The 19,100-nt window shown below is 47.8% G+C and overlaps 2 protein-coding genes across 2 annotated transcripts; one reads left to right on the top strand and one right to left on the bottom strand.

Annotated features, from left to right (window-relative positions):
• Window positions 1–3,187: 3,187 nt before the first annotated feature.
• LOC117496597 (fibroblast growth factor receptor substrate 2-like) lies at window positions 3,188–17,301 on the bottom strand. Its single transcript, XM_034148301.1, is given in 9 exon segments — window positions 3,188–3,633; window positions 3,635–3,884; window positions 3,886–4,382; window positions 4,475–4,638; window positions 4,836–4,955; window positions 8,006–8,192; window positions 8,311–8,401; window positions 15,870–15,958; window positions 16,959–17,301. Coding segments are annotated over 7 exon segments (1,599 nt in total). The 5' UTR covers window positions 8,377–8,401; window positions 15,870–15,958; window positions 16,959–17,301; the 3' UTR covers window positions 3,188–3,318.
• LOC117496592 (dentin sialophosphoprotein-like) lies at window positions 13,185–16,934 on the top strand (the record flags this gene model as incomplete). The annotated part of the gene is made up of 3 exons (XM_034148295.1): window positions 13,185–13,232; window positions 14,482–14,659; window positions 16,924–16,934. Coding segments are annotated over 3 exons (237 nt in total), but the record flags the coding sequence as incomplete, so codon positions are not given.
• Window positions 17,302–19,100: the final 1,799 nt, after the last annotated feature.

Below are 19,100 nucleotides of genomic sequence, written 5' to 3'. Positions count from 1 at the left end.
CGGTAACAGTAGGTAGTGACAGTAGACTGTAACAGTAGACGGTAACAGTAGGTAGTAACAGTAGTCGGTAACAGTAGGTAGTAACAGTAGTCGGTAACAGGATGTAGTAACAGTAGACGGTAACAGTAGACGGTAACAGTAGTCGGTAACAGTAGACGGTAACAGTAGTCGGTAACAGCAGGTAGTAACAGTAGTCGGTAACAGGATGTAGTAACAGTAGTCGGTAACAGTAGGTAGTAACAGTAGACGGTAACAGGATGTAGTAACAGTAGGTAGAAACAGTAGTCGGTAACAGTAGGTAGTAACAGTAGACGGTAACAGTAGGTAGTAACAGGATGTAGTAACAGTAGACGGCAACAGTAGGTAGTAACAGGATGTAGTAACAGTAGACGGTAACAGGATGTAGTAACAGTAGTCGGTAACAGGATGTAGTAACAGTAGACGGTAACAGGATGTAGTAACAGTAGTCGGTAACAGTAGGTAGTAACAGTAGACGGTAACAGTAGTCGGTAACAGTAGGTAGTAACAGTAGTCGGTAACAGGATGTAGTAACAGTAGTCGGTAACAGTAGGTAGTAACAGTAGACGGTAACAGTAGTCGGTAACAGTAGGTAGTAACAGTAGACGGTAACAGTAGTCGTAACAGTAGTCGGTAACAGTAGGTAGTAACAGTAGACGGTAACAGGATGTAGTAACAGTAGACGGTAACAGTAGACGGTAACAGTAGGTAGTAACAGTAGACGGTAACAGGATGTAGTAACAGTAGACGGTAACAGTAATCGGTAACAGTAGGTAGTAACAGTAGACGGTAACAGTAGGTAGAAACAGTAGTCGGTAACAGTAGGTAGTAACAGTAGACGGTAACAGTAGGTAGTAACAGGATGTAGTAACAGTAGACGGCAACAGTAGGTAGTAACAGGATGTAGTAACAGTAGTCGGTAACAGGATGTAGTAACAGTAGACGGTAACAGGATGTAGTAACAGTAGTCGGTAACAGTAGGTAGTAACAGTAGACGGTAACTGTAGTCGGTAACAGTAGGTAGTAACAGTAGTCGGTAACAGTAGACGGTAACAGTAGTCGGTAACAGTAGGTAGTAACAGTAGTCGGTAACAGGATGTAGTAACAGTAGTCGGTAACAGTAGGTAGTAACAGTAGACGGTAACAGTAGGTAGTAACAGTAGACGGTAACAGTAGACGGTAACAGTAGGTACTAACAGTAGACGGTAACAGTAGGTAGTTACAGTAGGTAGTAACAGTAGACGGTAACAGTAGACGGTAACAGTAGGTATAACAGTAGTCGGTAACAGTAGGTAGTTACAGTAGGTAGTAACAGTAGACGGTAACAGGATGTAGTAACAGTAGGTAGTAACAGTAGACGGTAACAGGATGTATGTAACAGTAGACGGTAACAGTAGGTAGTAACAGTAGACGGTAACAGGATGTTGTAACAGTAGACGGTAACAGTAGGTAGTACCACTAGGTAGTAACAGTAGTCGGTAACAGGATGTAGTAACAGTAGACGGTAACAGTAGGTAGTAACAGTAGGTAGTAACAGTAGACGGTAACAGTAGACGGTAACAGTAGGTAGTAACAGTAGACGGTAACAGGATGTTGTAACAGTAGAGGGTAACAGTAGGTAGTAACAGTAGTCGGTAACAGTAGGTAGTAACAGTAGACGGTAACAGTAGGTAGTAACAGTAGACGGTAACAGTAGTCGTAACAGTAGTCGGTAACAGTAGGTAGTAACAGTAGACGGTAACAGGATGTAGTAACAGTAGACGGTAACAGTAGGTAGTAACAGTAGTCGGTAACAGTAGGTAGTAACAGTAGTCGGTAACAGGATGTAGTAACAGTAGACGGTAACAGGATGTAGTAACAGTAGACGGTAACAGTAGGTAGTAACAGTAGACGGTAACAGTAGTCGGTAACAGTAGGTAGTAACAGTAGACGTAACAGTAGTCGTAACAGTAGGTAGTAACAGTAGACGGTAACAGTAGGTAGTAACAGTAGTCGGTAACAGTAGGTATTAACAGTAGATGGTAACAGTAGGTAGTAACAGTAGACGGTAACAGTAGGTAGTAACAGTAGGTAGTAACAGTAGTCGGTAGCAGTAGGTAGTAACAGTAGGTAGTAACAGTAGACGGTAACAGGATGTAGTAAAAGTAGGTAGAAACAGTAGGTAGTAACAGTAGACGGTAACAGGATGTTGTAACCGTAGACGGTAACAGTAGGTAGTAACAGTAGACGGTAACAGTAGGTAGTAACAGTAGGTAGTAAAAGTAGATGGTAACAGTAGGTAGTAACAGTAGACGGTAACAGTAGGTAGTAACAGTAGACGGTAACAGTAGGTAGTAACAGTAGACGGTAACAGTAGGTAGTACCACTAGGTAGTAACAGTAGACGGTAACAGTAGTCGTAACAGTAGGTGGTAACAGTAGGTAGTAACAGTAGGTAGTAACAGTAGACGGTAACAGTAGGTAGTAACAGTAGGTAGTAACAGTAGGTAGTAACAGTAGACGGTAACAGTAGGTAGTAACAGTAGTCGGTAACAGTAGGTAGTAACAGTAGACGGTAACAGTAGGTAGTAACAGTAGTCGGTAACAGTAGGTAGTAACAGTAGGTAGTAACAGTAGACGGTAACAGTAGGTAGTAACAGTAGACGGTAACAGTAGGTAGTAACAGTAGACGGTAACAGTAGGTAGTTACAGTAGGTAGTAACAGTAGACGGTAACAGGATGTTGTAACAGTAGACGGTAACAGTAGGTAGTACCACTAGGTAGTAACAGTAGTCGGTAACAGGATGTAGTAACAGTAGGTAGTAACAGTAGACGGTAACAGTAGGTAGTAACAACAGTTGGAAACAGCTGTCGTAACAGTATTCAGTAACAGTTGGTAATAATACTCGGACTGAAGGAAAACAGCAGGGTAAAAACAGAACAGACATTTATTGTGCAGAACCGACGGACGGTCCTGCGGAGCGACAGCAGCGCCGTCATCGTACAAAAGATACATGGAATGCTTTGTTCAGTAATACTGATCCGTACCACCGGGGGGCGGCGCTCACAGGAAGTCCGTCTCAGAGTCCAGAGCCCCCCAACAGAGTATAAACAGGAATTGGCCTGTCACCACGTCTCCGTCAGAGAATAAACAGGAAGTGTCCCGTCACCATGTCCCTGTCAGAAAACAGGAAGTGTCCTGCCCCCTCTGTCAAAAATAGGAAGTGGTCAACAGGAAGTGGTAAACAGGAAGTCTCCCGTCCCCTTTGTCAGAAACAGGAAGTGGTGAACAGGAAGTGTCTAAGTCAGCAACAGGAAGTGGTCACGCGGTGCTCTTGGTCGGCAGCTCGGTGCTGTTGTGTCGTGTTTTGCGTGAGGTGCCGTCGTCCCGCGGCCGGGCCCTCTGCAGGTTGGACATGGCGGCGGTGCGCTCGATGTCGATGAGGGCGTAGAGCTCTGTGCGGCGGGTGGGGGTGTTGGGGGGCAGCGGGGGGGAGGTGGGGGTGCGCGGCGTGGGGGGGTTGCTGCCGTCCGACGTGCCTTTGTTCCCGCCGTCCGTGTCCACCTCGATGTAGTTCAGGGTCTTGGGCTCCGGCCGGCGGAAGTCGAAGTTGAAGATGGATGGACCTTCGGGGGGGGCGGCGGCGCGCCGTGTCCGGCCGGGCGCTGAGCGGCGCTGTCACGTTCTCCGTGTTCACGTAGTTGTGCGAGCACTCGAGGGCGGCGGACAGAGGGTGAGACAGCGGGTGAGACAGCGGGTGAGACAGCGGGTGAGTCAGCGGGTGAGACAGAGGGTGAGTCAGAGGGTGAATTAGAGGGTGTGACAGAGGGTGAGTCAGAGGGTGGTTGAAGCCGTTCAGAGCCGGCATCCTTGCCTCCTCCCCCCCCGCTCAGCTTGCGCGCCTCCCACACGGGGGGCAGCGCCGGCAGGTTCTCGTAGTCCAAGAGGGCCGTGCGGCGCTGAGCAGAGTTGTTTACGTTCTGCAGGTCGGGGGTGAGGGGGGGCGGGCGGTGGCGGCGGGGGGCCGTGGAGATTAAGGGGGGAGGGGAGGCGTGTCCATTAGTCTCTAGGAGCTCGTCTTCCTGCTGAGGCCCCTCCCCCCCCAGAGGCTCTTCCCCCTCTGTAGGCCCCTCCCCCTCTCCCTGGGTCTCCTGCTGCTTCATCAGCTGCCTCTGGACGGGGGTGGGTCCCAACACAAAGCGGACGCCCTGAGGCTCCAGCACCACCTGGGGCTCCGTGGGGGGAGGGGGAGGCTCACAGCGCGCCCTCGGGGGAGGCGGGGGGGTCGGGGGGGCAGAGGTGGGACTCTCCAGGGGTGGGGAGGCGACGGTCAGGGGGCTGGGCTGATCCTCCAGGAGCCCCGTGGTGTTTACATAGGTGTGGACCTGCAGGAACACAGGGGGGTCAAGTTAGTGATCAGGAACAGGAAGATATCATAGTGAGGAACAGGAAGTGATGAACAGGAAGTGTGTCTCACCGCGTCGTCGGCCACCAGCAGGGGGTGGGTTGACTCCTCCCCCACGGAGGGCAGGCGGGTGGACGCCACAGACGGGTGACGGGAGGAGGGGTGAGACGGGGCCTCACCCACAGACGGGATCCTGGTCACTCCGTTAGGAACCGTGGGCACCGAGTAACCCAGAACTAAAACACACAAACACTTTAGTTTCATTCCAGGATGAAGTAGGCTTCCACAATATATGTGTGTGCTTGGTGTGTGTGTGTGTGTGTGTGTGTGTGTGTGTGTGCGTGCTTGGTGTGCATGCTTGGTGTGTGTGTGTGTGTGTGTGTGTGTGTGTGTGTGTGTGTGTGTGTGTGTGTGTGTGTGTGTGTGTGTGTACCTGCAGCAGTAGCAGGCTCCAGCACTGCCTCCTCCACCACCCTGATGCTGTGGCTGTGCATCACCTCCTGCAGCATGTTGAAGATCTCCTCTGCACGGGAACACTTGAAGGCAAAGATCCCTGAGAGACACAAACACCGTCAGACACAACCAGATACCATCAAACACCAACCAGACACCATCAAACACCAACCAGACACCATCAAACACCAACCAGACACCATCAAACACCAACCAGACACAACCAGACACCAAACAGACACCATCAAACACAACCAGACACTGTCAAACACAACCAGACACCATCAAACACCGTCAGACACAACCAGATACCATCAAACATCGTCAAACACCGTCAGACACCAACCAGACACCATCAAACACCAACCAGACACCATCAAACACCAACCAGACACCATCAAACACCAACCAGATACCATCAAACACCATCAAACACCGCCAAACACCGTCAGACACAACCAGATACCATCAAACACAACCATCAAACACCGTCAGACACAACCAGATACCATCAAACATCGCCAAACACCGTCAGACACAACCAGACACCATCAAACACCGTCAGACACAACCAGATACCATCAAACATCGTCAAACACCGTCAGACACCATCAAACACCAACCAGACACCATCAAACACCAACCAGACACCATCAAACACCAACCAGACACCATCAAACACCAACCAGACACCATCAAACACCGTCAAACACCGTCAGACACAACCAGATACCATCAAACACCGTCAGACACCATCAGACACACTGCCTCATTGAAGTGGCCCTGCCTCAGTGGAGTGTCCCTGCCTCAGTGAAGTGGCCCTGCCTCAGTGAAGTGGCCTTGCCTCAGTGAAGTGGCCCTGCCTCAGTGGAGTGGCCCTGCCTCAGTGGAGTGTCCCTGCCTCAGTGAAGTGGCCCTGCCTCAATGAAGTGGCACTGCCTCAGTGAAGTGGCCCTGCCTCAGTGAAGTGGCCCTGCCTCAGTGAAGTGTCCCTGCCTCAGTGGAGGGTCCCTGCCTCAGTGAAGTGTCCCTGTCTCAGTGGAGGGTCACTGCCTCAGTGAAGTGGCACTGCCTCAGTGGAGTGTCCCTGCCTCAGTGAAGTGTCCCTGTCTCAGTGGAGGGTCCCTGCCTCAGTGAAGTGGCCCTGCCTCAGTGAAGTGGCCCTGCCCTAGTGGAGTGTCCCTGCCCTAGTAGAGGGTCCCTGCCTCAGTGGAGTGTCTCTACCCCAGTGGAGTGTCTCTACCCCAGTGGAGTGTTCCTGCCCTAGTAGAGGGTCCCTGCCTCAGTGGAGTGTCCCTGACTCAGTGAAGTGTCTCTGTCTCAGTGGAGGGTCCCTGCCCTAGTAGAGGGTCCCTGCCTCAGTGGAGTGTCCCTGACTCAGTGAAGTGTCCCTGTCTCAGTGGAGGGTCCCTGTCTCAGTGGAGGGTCCCTGTCTCAGTGGAGGGTCCCTGTCTCAGTGGAGGGTCCCTGCCTCAGTGGAGTGTCCCTGTCTCAGTGGAGGGTCCCTGCCTCAGTGGAGGGTCCCTGCCTCAGTGGAGTGTCCCTGCCTCAGTGGAGGGTCCCTGCCTCAGTGGAGTGTCCCTGTCTCAGTGGAGGGTCCCTGTCTCAGTGGAGGGTCCCTGCCTCAGTGGAGTGTCCCTGTCTCAGTGGAGGGTCCCTGCCTCAGTGGAGTGTCCCTGCCTCAGTGGAGTGTCCCTGCCTCAGTGGAGTGTTCCTGACTCAGTGGAGTGTCCCTGCCACAGTGGAGGGTCTCTGTCTCAGTGGAGTGTCCCTGCCTCAGTGGAGTGTCCCTGCCTCAGTGGAGTGTCTCTACCTCAGTGGAGTGTCTCTACCCCAGTGGAGTGTCCCTGCCTCAGTGAAGTGTCCCTGCCTCAGTGAAGTGTCCCTGTCTCAGTGAAGTGTCCCTGTCTCAGTGAAGTGTCCCTGTCTCAGTGAAGTGTCCCTGTCTCACTGGAGTGTCTCTACCTCAGTGGAGTGTCTCTACCCCAGTGGAGTGTCCCTGCCTCAGTGAAGTGTCCCTGCCTCAGTGGAGTGTCCCTGTCTCAGTGGAGTGTCCCTGCCTCAGTGAAGTGTCCCTGCCTCAGTGGAGTGTCCCTGCCTCAGTGGAGTGTCCCTGCCTCAGTGGAGTGTCCCTGACTCAGTGGAGTGTCCCTGCCTCAGTGGAGTGTCCCTGCCTCAGTGGAGTGTCCCTGCCTCAGTGGAGTGTCCCTGCCTCAGTGGAGTGTCCCTGCCTCAGTAGTGTCCCTGCCTCAGTGGAGTGTCCCTGCCTCAGTGGAGTGTCCCTGACTCAGTGGAGTGTCCCTGCCTCAGTAGTGTCCCTGCCTCAGTGGAGTGTTCCTGCCCTAGTAGAGTGTCCCTGCCCTAGTAGAGTGTCCCTGTCTCAGTGGAGGGTCCCTGCCTCAGTGGAGTGTTCCTGCCCTAGTAGAGTGTCCCTGCCCTAGTAGAGTGTCCCTGTCTCAGTGTAGTGTCCCTGCCTCAGTGGAGTGTCCCTGCCTCAGTAGTGTCCCTGCCTCAGTGGAGTGTTCCTGCCCTAGTAGAGTGTCCCTGCTCTAGTAGAGTGTCCCTGTCTCAGTGGAGGGTCCCTGCCTCAGTGGAGTGTTCCTGCCCTAGTAGAGTGTCCCTGCCCTAGTAGAGTGTCCCTGTCTCAGTGTAGTGTCCCTGCCTCAGTAGAGTGTCCCTGCCTCAGTAGAGTGTCCCTGCCTCAGTGGAGTGTCCCTGCCCTAGTAGAGTGTCCCTGCCCTAGTAGAGTGTCCCTGTCTCAGTGGAGGGTCCCTGCCTCAGTGGAGTGTTCCTGCCCTAGTAGAGTGTCCCTGCCCTAGTAGAGTGTCCCTGTCTCAGTGTAGTGTCCCTGCCTCAGTAGAGTGTCCCTGCCTCAGTAGAGTGTCCCTGCCTCAGTGTAGTGTCCCTGCCTCAGTGGAGTGTCCCTGCCTCAGTGGAGTGTCCCTGCCTCAGTAGAGTGTCCCTGCCCTAGTAGAGTGTCCCTGCCTCAGTGGAGTGTCCCTGCCTCAGTGGAGTGTCCCTGCCTCAGTGGAGTGTCCCTGCCTCAGTGGAGTGTCCCTGCCTCAGTAGTGTCCCTGCCTCAGTAGAGTGTCCCTGCCCTAGTAGAGTGTCCCTGCCTCAGTGGAGGGACCCGCATCATGTGACCCGTACCTTGGCCCGTCTGGCAGCGCCGCCCGCTCTCAAATGAGAACAGGTTGGAGTCGTAACCATAGCGACGTAAGCACAGGTAAGGCCACCTGACATCGTCACGGCGATGAGTGTGGAGGACGAGCTCAGCGTCCGTCAGCTCCATCACACCTGAGCCCAACTCGTTCCCATCGTCGTCCACGTTTATCACCTGACCAGGTGAACAAACAGGTAAATAACAACAGGTTAACAATAGCAGCAGGTAAAACAACAACAACAAGGCTCGTTCACTGATTTTCCGTCTGACCTGAGGAACAGGAAACACTCACCTTGAATTTACTCTGATCATTATCTGGAACCAATTCTTTCTCTGGACAGCTTAAACAGCTACCCATGGTTCTTCAGAGCACCATCTGACATCTGACACACACACACACACACACACACAAAGGTTACACAAACTACAACAATGGCTACCTTTACATGCACATAATAGCAACGGCTTGTCAGTAACTATGCTCAGTTACTGATGGGAGGTGTTATGTATTACATGTTTACCCAATAACAACGCCCGATCAGAATCTCCAATTACAAACTGACCAAGATACTAGTGTAATTATAGAGAAAATAACCCTATAATAACAGTGTGGTAACCGTGTAATAACTCCAGGGACAGTAACACCAGTGATGGTAACAACAGTAACACCAGTGATAGTAACAGCAGTGATAGTAACAGCAGTGATAGTAACAGCAGTGATGGTAACAGCAGTGATGGTAACAACAGTAACACCAGTGATAGTAACAACAGTAACACCAGTGATAGTAACAGCAGTGATAGTAACAGCAGTGATAGTAACAGCAGTGATAGTAACAGCAGTGATGGTAACAACAGTAACACCAGTGATAGTAACAACAGTAACTCCAGTGATAGTAACAACAGTAACACCAGTGATAGTAACAACAGTGATAGTAACAACAGTGATAGTAACAGCAGTGATAGTAACACCAGTGATAGTAACACCAGTGATAAGTGATAGTAACACCAGTAACTCCAGTGATAGTAACAACAGTGATAGTAACAGCAGTGATAGTAACATCAGTGATAGTAACAGCAGTGATAGTAACAGCAGTGATAGTAACACCAGTGATAGTAACAGCAGTGATAGTAACAGCAGTGATAGTAACAGCAGTGATAGTAACACCAGTGATAGTAACACCAGTGATAAGTGATAGTAACACCAGTAACTCCAGTGATAGTAACAACAGTGATAGTAACACCAGTGATAGTAACAGCAGTGATAGTAACACCAGTGATAAGTGATAGTAACACCAGTAACTCCAGTGATAGTAACAACAGTGATAGTAACAGCAGTGATAGCACCAGTGATAGTAACACCAGTGATAGTAACAGCAGTGATAGTAACAACAGTGATAGTAACAGCAGTGATAGTAACACCAGTGATAAGTGATAGTAACACCAGTAACTCCAGTGATAGTAACAACAGTGATAGTAAAAGCAGTGATAGCACCAGTGATAGTAACACCAGTGATAGTAACAGCAGTGATAGTAACAACAGTGATAGTAACAGCAGTGATAGTAACAGCAGTGATAGTAACACCAGTGATAGTAACAACAGTAACTCCAGTGATAGTAACAGCAGTGATAGTAACTCCAGTGATAGTAACAGCAGTGATAGTAACAGCAGTGATAGTAACACCAGTGATAGTAACACCAGTGATAGTAACACCAGTGATAGTAACAGCAGTGATAGTAAGCAGTGATAGTAACAGCAGTGATAGTAACAGCAGTGATAGTAACACCAGTGATAGTAACAGCAGTGATAGTAAGCAGTGATAGTAACAGCAGTGATAGTAACAGCAGTGATAGTAACACCAGTGATAGTAACAGCAGTGATAGTAACATGAGTGATAGTAAAGGCCCTGACAAACCAAACTGACAGCAAAGAACACGTCCCAAAGGAACACGATTGTTGTGTCTCCTCACGTCTCCTGCGTCTTGGCCAAACAGTTGCATTTGAACACACCCCAAAGACTTCAGCCGACGGCCAAGTAGCACGAACGCACTGCGCATGCGTGAGTGGCAATAACTCTCCTTACCAGCAGTAGTGTGTATTAGTCATTCAAAAGAGGCAACCGGAAGACAGACTGCGTGATATATACAAACAACAAATAGCAAATAGCCACCCTGCCACACACCACCAATGCTACAGCTCGAGCCAAGCAGCACAGGGATGAACTATGCCAATATTTTAACAGTATCGGTGTCTTTTCAGTGGTGCAAGATATAGCAAATATGTATGCCTATCCTGCTATTTGTGTTTATTCTTTTAATCACACAGCGTTAATAAAAAAATTAAATGTGCCTACTTAAATGTCAGTTGCAGCCGTAGCATTATTATTGGTTTAACTACTAACAGTATATTTTTTAAATATTTTAAAATGACCATCTTGAACAGCTACTAGGGCTGCACGATATTGGAAAAAACTGACATTGCGATTTTCCCCCCCCCCTGCGATATATATTGCGATATGAAAACATACAGGAATTGAAGAAAAGATTTTTTTTTTCCGCAAACCATCTTTTCTTTAACTTTAATGCTATACAATTGGTATTTTTGTAACTATATTTAACTGGATGAAGGATTTTAGTCACGAACGTCTGGATCTTAAAGTGGACCTATCATGCTATATTTGAATAATATAGTGTAGGGCCATACCTATATAAGGCATATTTATACTTTTTATTTTTCAAAATACCAAACAGATCATGCATTTTAGCCATGCCTCATTTTGACAATTTATAGCTCTGTTTTTGCAAGGGCAGATTCAGTGAGAACAGCACCATCTACAAGCCTGGCATATGTACTACAGCGTCTCCAGCGCTTTCGAACTGCAATGGCCGTGGCTGTCTCCTCCTGATTGGTGGAGAGTTGGCCCAATAGCCGTAGCGCCACCGTCCTGACGTCAGGACAGTGTTCAAATCTGGATCAGTTTTTATCAGATCCGTTGCAGCCCCTTTTTTAGAGATTTGGGTATGGAGGAAAATAGAGAGGGTTGTGTTTTCTGACACTTGGTGAGTTCCCTGGAACACCGGGGACACATATTCATGTATAAAAGACGTACACAAGTGCATTTTGCATGATAGGTCCCCTTTAAGTTATCAGAGCAACAAGCTGAGCTAGCTCGGTTAGCAGCGCCGAACTGGAGAAACACATGAAACTACTTTATTCAGTGTTTTTACCTTTAATCACCGGGTCCGTTTGCTTTGGAGATGTGATTGTGATTGGTGGTTTGCTGTGCATGCAGAGCCTGCATGTCACTCACTCAAGTACCCCTGACATGAGAGCCGCGCAAGTTTTCCGTTTGTAGCAAGCAGCAAAATAATTGTAACATGACGTGTTTGAGTTAATTTGCCTGCTTAATATCGCAAGTCCTGAAAAAAAAGAGAGAAAAAATTAAGAATGATTTTTCTTTTTAAATCGCCACGTCCTGCGATGTGAATATCGCGCATGGGCATATCGCGGTTATCGTCACGACACGATATATCGTGCAGCCCTAACAGCTACAATTAGGGATGTCCCGATCCGATCACGTGATCGGGGATCGGAGCCGATCACGTGATTTTCACGTGATCGGGGATCGGGAGAAAAAAATCGGGGATCGGATTTTTTTTTTTTTTTTTTCTTTTTTATAAAATATTTTTATACATTTTATTTAATGTTACAAAACAAAAATGACCATGTTCACGTCTTAAAGTCATCCTGAGGCCTTAGTTTTGGGTTAAAATTACACAACATCATGTATGTGTTGCTTCTTTTGGGCTTGTTTTCATAGACCTGGTTGCTTATTTCTCTCAAATCTGGCAACAGAGTGGGCGCAGTGTCTAATAGTAGCAGTAAGCTAACAAGAGGCTACGTTCAGCTGGTGACTCGGGACAGAGAAAATGTCAGGAGTTTGGAAGTATTATAAAATTGAAAGCGAAGGCAGTGTAACAGCCAGATGCAATGTTTGCAAGGCGGAGGTTCCGCGTGGTGGAAAGAACAGAGCTACGTTCAACATGACCAATCTAATACAAACACCACCAACAACAACACGACGAGTACACAGCGGCCACTCAGGTAACGGCACTGAAACAACCGACACTTTCAGAGACTTTTAAAAGGAAAGAGAAACTACCCCAGAACAGCCAAGATAGCTGAATTCATCGCGTTGGATGACCAGCCGTTATCTGTTACCTTTTTTTTTCTCTTAATGCATTGCATAAAGATCGGATCGGGAAAAATCGGTATCGGCAGATTGTCAAAATCAAATGATCGGAATCGGATCGGGAGCAAAAAAAGGTGATCGGGACATCCCTAGCTACAACATTAAAATACTTCTAGGCAGATTGTGGAGGATAATGGGAGAAGGAAGCCAACCTCACGTATGAAAAGTTACATGTGAAAAGAGGGGCAGAAACGTCTTGCAAATTTACATTGAAATCTTGAACAATGAACAGCGGTAGACAGTAACAAAGTACATTTACTTAAGTACTGTACTGCTCCACTCCCATTCAGGTAAATAGTGTACTTTATACTGCGCTACATTTATTTGATAACTTTAGTAACTTTGAAGATTCAGAGTACTACAAAATATAATCAAGAAATAGTTTATCATATATTATTATAGGTTAAGATAAAAGGTTATTGATCCCATGGTGAATTTCACAAGCTACCCAGCAGTATATAATGTCATTTAAATCAGTTCCTCCACTTCAGCTCTCTGATGCAGAAATAAACTACTCGAGCATTGTGGCTTTCCAGATCACCGTGATGTAAAATAAATTCTTGCGTCCAGGTGAAATGAAAATGAAAAAGAAAAGCCGCCTGTGTTCCTAATCGTTTGTTTGCGTACCTCACGTGATAGTAACAACAGTAACAACAGTGATAGTAACACCAGTAACAGCAGTGATAGTAACTCCAGTGATAGTAACAGCAGTAACACCAGTGATAGTAACACCAGTGATAGTAACAACAGTAACAGCAGTGATAGTAACACCAGTGATAGTAACAACAGTAACTCCAGTGATAGTAACAGCAGTAACACCAGTGATAGTAACACCAGTGATAGTAACAACAGTAACACCAGTGATAGTAACAACAGTAACTCCAGTGATAGTAACACCAGTAACACCAGTGATAGTAACACCAGTGATAGTAACAACAGTAACTCCAGTGATAGTAACAACAGTAACACCAGTGATAGTAACACCAGTGATAGTAACAACAGTAACTCCAGTGATAGTAACAGCAGTAACACCAGTGATAGTAACACCAGTGATAGTAACAACAGTAACTCCAGTGATAGTAACAACAGTAACTCCAGTGAAAGTAACAACAGTAACACCAGTGAAAGTAACAACAGTAACAACAGTAACTCCAGTGAAAGTAACAACAGTGATAGTAACACCAGTAACAGCAGTGATAGTAACTCCAGTGATAGTAACAACAGTAACTCCAGTGATAGTAACAACAGTAACTCCAGTGATAGTAACAGCGGTAACAACACTAACACCAGTGATAGTAACTCCAGTGATAGTAACAGCAGTGATAGTAACAGCAGTGATAGTAACAGCAGTGATAGTAACAACAGTAAGGTTGGGAACCGAAACTCGGTTCCAGATGAGAACCGATAAGAAAATGCCGGGTACCGGGTACCCATACAAAATACACAATTTCGGTTCTGCTTAACGGTTCCTAAACGTCTGCGCCACGGTGACCCGGTGGAATACAGCCAGGGTAAGGGCGGACTGGAACATCTGTGTGTTCTAGAGAATCACAGAACGGCCGGTCGTCAGCGGGCCGTTGACGGCCGGCTCGGTACGCTGGCGGCCGGCACCGCCCTTAATTTTTTAAAACGGCATCATGTAAGTTGCGGCGACAGAGGTCCAGTTGCCCCGCAGCGAGGCTCCCCCCGCCCTCCCGTAGACAGTTCACGAGCTCAGTCACTTCATAACACCAAAGATGGATCGCGGTAAACGCTCTAAAGTGAGGCTCCACTACACTAAAAAAGAAAAAGACAAGGCACAGTGTAATGCCTGTTGATAGCTTGCCACAGGCATAGCTCAGTTCAAATAAAGCACAACTATTGTGCAATACATATGTATTGCATGTATATTTTTTATTTGTAAAAATGTCAGTTAAAGCTTAAAAGAATAAAAATATTTTTGTTATCTAAACGTTTGACCTCTTTCTTTTACAATTTTGGAATCGAAACGGGGAATCGATAAGAACCGGAATCGATAAGCAGAACTGGAATCGGAATCGATACATTTCAAACGATACCCATCCCTAAACAACAGTGATAGTAACAGCTGTAACAACAGTAACACCAGTGATAGTAACAGCAGTAACAGCAGTGATAGTAACAGCAGTGATAGTAACAACAGTGATAGTAACAGCAGTGATAGTAACAACAGTGATAGTAACAGCAGTAACAACAGTAACACCAGTGATAGTAACAGCAGTAACAGCAGTGATAGTCACAGCAGTAACAGCAGTGATAGTAACAGCAGTGATAGTAACAGCAGTGATAGTAACAGCAGTGATAGTAACAACAGTGATAGTAACAGCAGTGATAGTAACAGCAGTGATAGTAACAACAGTGATAGTAACAGCGGTAACAACAGTAACACCAGTGATAGTAACAACAGTGATAGTATCTCCAGTGATAGTAACAGCAGTGATAGTAACAGCAGTGATAGTAACAGCAGTGATAGTAACACCAGTGATAGTAACAACAGTAACACCAGTGATAGTAACAACAGTAACACCAGTGATAGTAGCAGAGATAGTAACACCAGTGATAGTAACACCAGTGATAGTAACAGCAGTGATAGTAGCACCAGTGATAGTAACAACAGTGATAGTAACAACAGTGATAGTAACAGCAGTGATAGTAACAGCAGTGATAGTAGCACCAGAGATAGTAACAGCAGTGATAGTAACAGCAGTGATAGTAACAGCAGTGATAGTAACACCAGTGATAGTAACAACAGTAACACAGTAACACCAGTGATAGTAACAGCAGTGATAGTACCAGCAGTGATAGTAACACCAGTGATAGTAACACCAGTGATAGTAACAACAGTAACACCAGTGATAGTAACAACAGTAACAACAGTGATAGTAACACCAGTGATAGTAACACCAGTGATAGTAACAACAGTAACACCAGTGATAGTAACAACAGTAACACCAGTGATAGTAACAGCAGTGATAGTAACAGCAGTGATAGTAGCACCAGAGATAGTAACAGCAGTGATAGTAACACCAGTGATAGTAACACCAGTGATAGTAACACCAGTGATAGTAACAACAGTGATAGTAACAACAGTAACACCAGTGATAGTAACAACAGTAACACCAGTGATAGTAACAACAGTAACACCAGTGATAGTAACAGCAGTGATAGTAACAGCAGTGATAGTAACAGTGATAGTAACAGCAGTGATAGTACCAGCAGTGATAGTAACTCCAGTGATAGTACCAGCAGTGATAGTAACAACAGTAACTCCAGTGATAGTAACAGCGGTAACAACAGTAACTCCAGTGATAGTAACAGCGGTAACACCAGTAACTCCAGTGATAGTAGCAGAGATAGTAACACCAGTGATAGTAACACCAGTGATAGTAACAGCAGTGATAGTAACAGCAGTGATAGTAGCACCAGAGATAGTAACAGCAGTGATAGTAACAGCAGTGATAGTAACAGCAGTAACACCAGTGACAGTAACAGCAGTGATAGTAACAGCAGTGATAGTAACACCAGTGATAGTAACAGCAGTGATAGTAACAGCAGTAACACCAGTGTAATAAAGGACACTGACCTAGATTCTGCCTCCGGTAGCCCTGGTCCCATCCTCAGAGGCTGAGGGACTCTCATGCTTTAGTCGATCAGTGAACATCAACAGCAGCTCTGCAGACATTACAAATCTTTCATCAATATTCATAACAACTAAATCTCACATTTAACAAAACACCTCTGTGACTTTGAGTCCAAACCTCAGCTTTATTCATAGTGTTTACTTCCTGTCTGTCTCCTTCTGGGTATTTCTCTGACGTCTCTGTTTTTAAAACCTCTTTTCCTTCTCTCTCTTGATCCTCTGCAGCAAGGTCATTATTGTGTTTAGCAGCGGTGTGTAATCGGGTATTAACAACCTCTGAAATGTCCGAATTGAACAGAATCGAGTATTCAACTAAGCCGTGTAATACATAACATAAATAACAAACGCTGGTTGGTTATTAAAGCTCTCTCTGATGCCAGAGAAGGCTAAAAAAGAAAATAATTAGCCGGGCAGTGATTGTAGTGTAAAGTAACTAATAGTAGATTTACTACAGTACTGTACTTAATACAACCAGCTGCACCTTTACCAGCGTTGAGAACACTTTAGTGATCAATCATTATAAAACATAGCATATATATTATTCTGAAATGGACAATGACTACTTTTACTGTAACAGAGTATTTCTTTACTCAAGTACAAGATCTGAGTACTTCTACTTTTACTAAAGTACAAGATCTGAGTACTTCTACTTTTACTAAAGTACAAGATCTGAGTACTTCTACTTTTACTAAAGTACCAGATCTGAGTATTTCTAATAAAGTACAACATCTGAGCATTTTTACTAATCCAGTCTGATTACTTGTACTAAATTACCAGATCTGAGTGCTTGTACTGAAGTACCAGATCTGAGTGCTTGTACTTCTACTTAAGTACAACATGAGTACTTCCTTCACCTCTGGATGGCAGCTAGTTAGCAGGAAGCTAAGCAGCATAAGTGTTAGCAGCAGCAGCTAGTTAGCAGGATGCTAGGCTAACCTCTCAACAAGCAAACACAGATTTCGGCTACCTAATTAGCTCCTCTGCTAACTCCACACAGAACTGCTCTAAGTGTAACTTGAACACAGTACTCACCCCGTCAGTGAGTGGAGGTTATATATATGTGTATATATATATTTATAACCGTTAGCCTGATGCTACAGAGCCTCCATCTTCCTCCCGAGCGCCAAAACAACACAACTTCTGCGGACAGTTTACCATCCAGAAACACGGCAGAACTCGGGCTAAACTCGGGCTAAACTCGGCTTAAACTCGGGCTGAGTCGGGTTACATCCATCAGCAGGTCTCCGAGCGGCACTTCGGGGGCAAAGGATCCGTCCAGACGCGCTTTCTCTCGGGGAAAAGCGAGTTTAATTTACAGAGAAGAGTTTCTGCTGTCGGGAGAAAATCACTGCTGGGTAAACTTCCGAGAGACACGCCGCACTGCGCATGCGCCGGACTGTGCGAGAGCCGCTGCGCTGCGCATGCGCCGGACTGTGGGAGAGCCGCTGCGCATGCGCCGGCAAGTGGTCAGCTGAGAGGGTCTTCAGGTCCTCTATTTACTGTATAAACATTAAACATTTAATTACATTAAAAAAAGTCTACATTTGAACTCTCAATTAGTAGAAAGTCACAAAAGAAAGGAAATTGGAAGACACTTTCCCCCGGTTTCCAGGAGGGTATATGATGATAGGGTATATTGTAGTGCCGAGAGAAGGGAGTCGGAGGCGGTGCATCGAAGGTGCAAATCTCAGTTTATTGAGGAGCAGAAATCGACATGCTGTCGGGTCGCAGGCTGAGATGACAAGAGAAAGTGTAAGGGACAACACACAGTAGGTACCCCGGAGGTACCGTCAACATATCTGTCCGTGCGGAAACAATACCCCCAACCTGTAGTTCCTGGATTGAATTATGTAACCCCAGTGTATGAATCAGTGATCACTACACAAGCCCCCCCAGAATTCAACCATGGACACAATCCTCGCGTCCGGGAGGAAGCACCACAGGGGCCGAGGAGGGCGGGGCCGCCGGCGAGGGCCGGGCCATGGAACGGGCCGTCGGAAGGGGGCCGCAGGAGAGGGTAGGGGCCCCAACGAGGGCGAGGGCATTCCCACCGGAGGGTGGGTGGGGCCGGAACGGGCCGTCGTCAGAGGGCCGCAGAAAGCAGGGTCGCGTCGTGGGGACAGGCGTGAAACACCCGGAGGTCCCCAGCAGGGAGGAGCGCCGCCCGGCCGCAGGCGAAGGCACAGTGGCGGCGGGCACGAAGTCCTCGGGAGGAAGGAGCCATGTCCCCGGGAGGAGGGAGCCGTGGACAGGGGAGAGGCCAGACGGGGCGGCGTCGAGGCGAACCGTGAGCCGCGGTTAGAGGTGAGGCCAGGCAGGGTCCCGAAGCGCGCCACCCGCAGGCCGATGAAGGCACGGGCGACGTTCGAAACCGCCGAGGCGAGGGAAGAGGCGAGACGGGGTCCAGAAGCGCGTCACCCACGGGCCGAAGCAGGCGTGTGACGTCCGAAGCCGCCGTCGAGGTGGTGAAACAGCGAGAGGGTCCACACGAGGCCGACCAGACATGGTCGAACCTCCTCTCAGGCACCAGGAAAAGCTCAAAAATGGTCGTCCCGTCCACGAATAAAAACAGGTGGGCGAAATAGCGAGAGGATCCACGCGAGGCCGACCAGACTTGATCGAACCTCCTCTCCGGCACCACAAAAAACAAAAAAATAAATAAAAAAACAGTCGGATGTCAGCCGCTAGCTGCTGTGGCTAGCCGTTGTTAGCTGTTGCCAGCTGCTAGCCGTTAGCAGTCGTGGCTAGCTGGTCTCGGCGGCCGTTAGTCGCTGGCCGGACATGCAGCCGCATGTCCCGAACAAACCCGGCACGGTCGCGTACCGGCCCCATGGAAGGCTTGCCGTCCCCCAGAGCCGAAAAGCCGTGGAAATGGCGAGCGTCGTCCGCGTCCATTCCGTGGGGCGCACCGAGCCACAGTCCAAGCGCACGAGGCGGAGGTCTCCAAAAATCCCCGGCATTTCGAGAAAAGCTGCGCTTTTTGCCGTGTTCGATTCAGTCTCGGATCCTTCGCGAGACTTATGTCAGGGTCACCAATGTAGTGCCGAGAGAAGAGAGTCGGAGGCGGTGCATCGAAGGTGCAAATCTCAGTTTATTGAGGAGCAGAAATCGACATGCTGTCGGGTCGCAGGCTGAGATGACAAGAGAAAGTGTAAGGGACAACACACAGTAGGT

The sequence above is a fragment of the Trematomus bernacchii genome, unplaced genomic scaffold, assembly GCF_902827165.1.
Source record: "Trematomus bernacchii unplaced genomic scaffold, fTreBer1.1, whole genome shotgun sequence".
Lineage (NCBI taxonomy): Eukaryota > Metazoa > Chordata > Actinopteri > Perciformes > Nototheniidae > Trematomus > Trematomus bernacchii.
The sequence above is the reverse complement of the archived record's forward strand: the minus strand, read 5'-3'. Positions and strand labels throughout refer to the sequence as shown.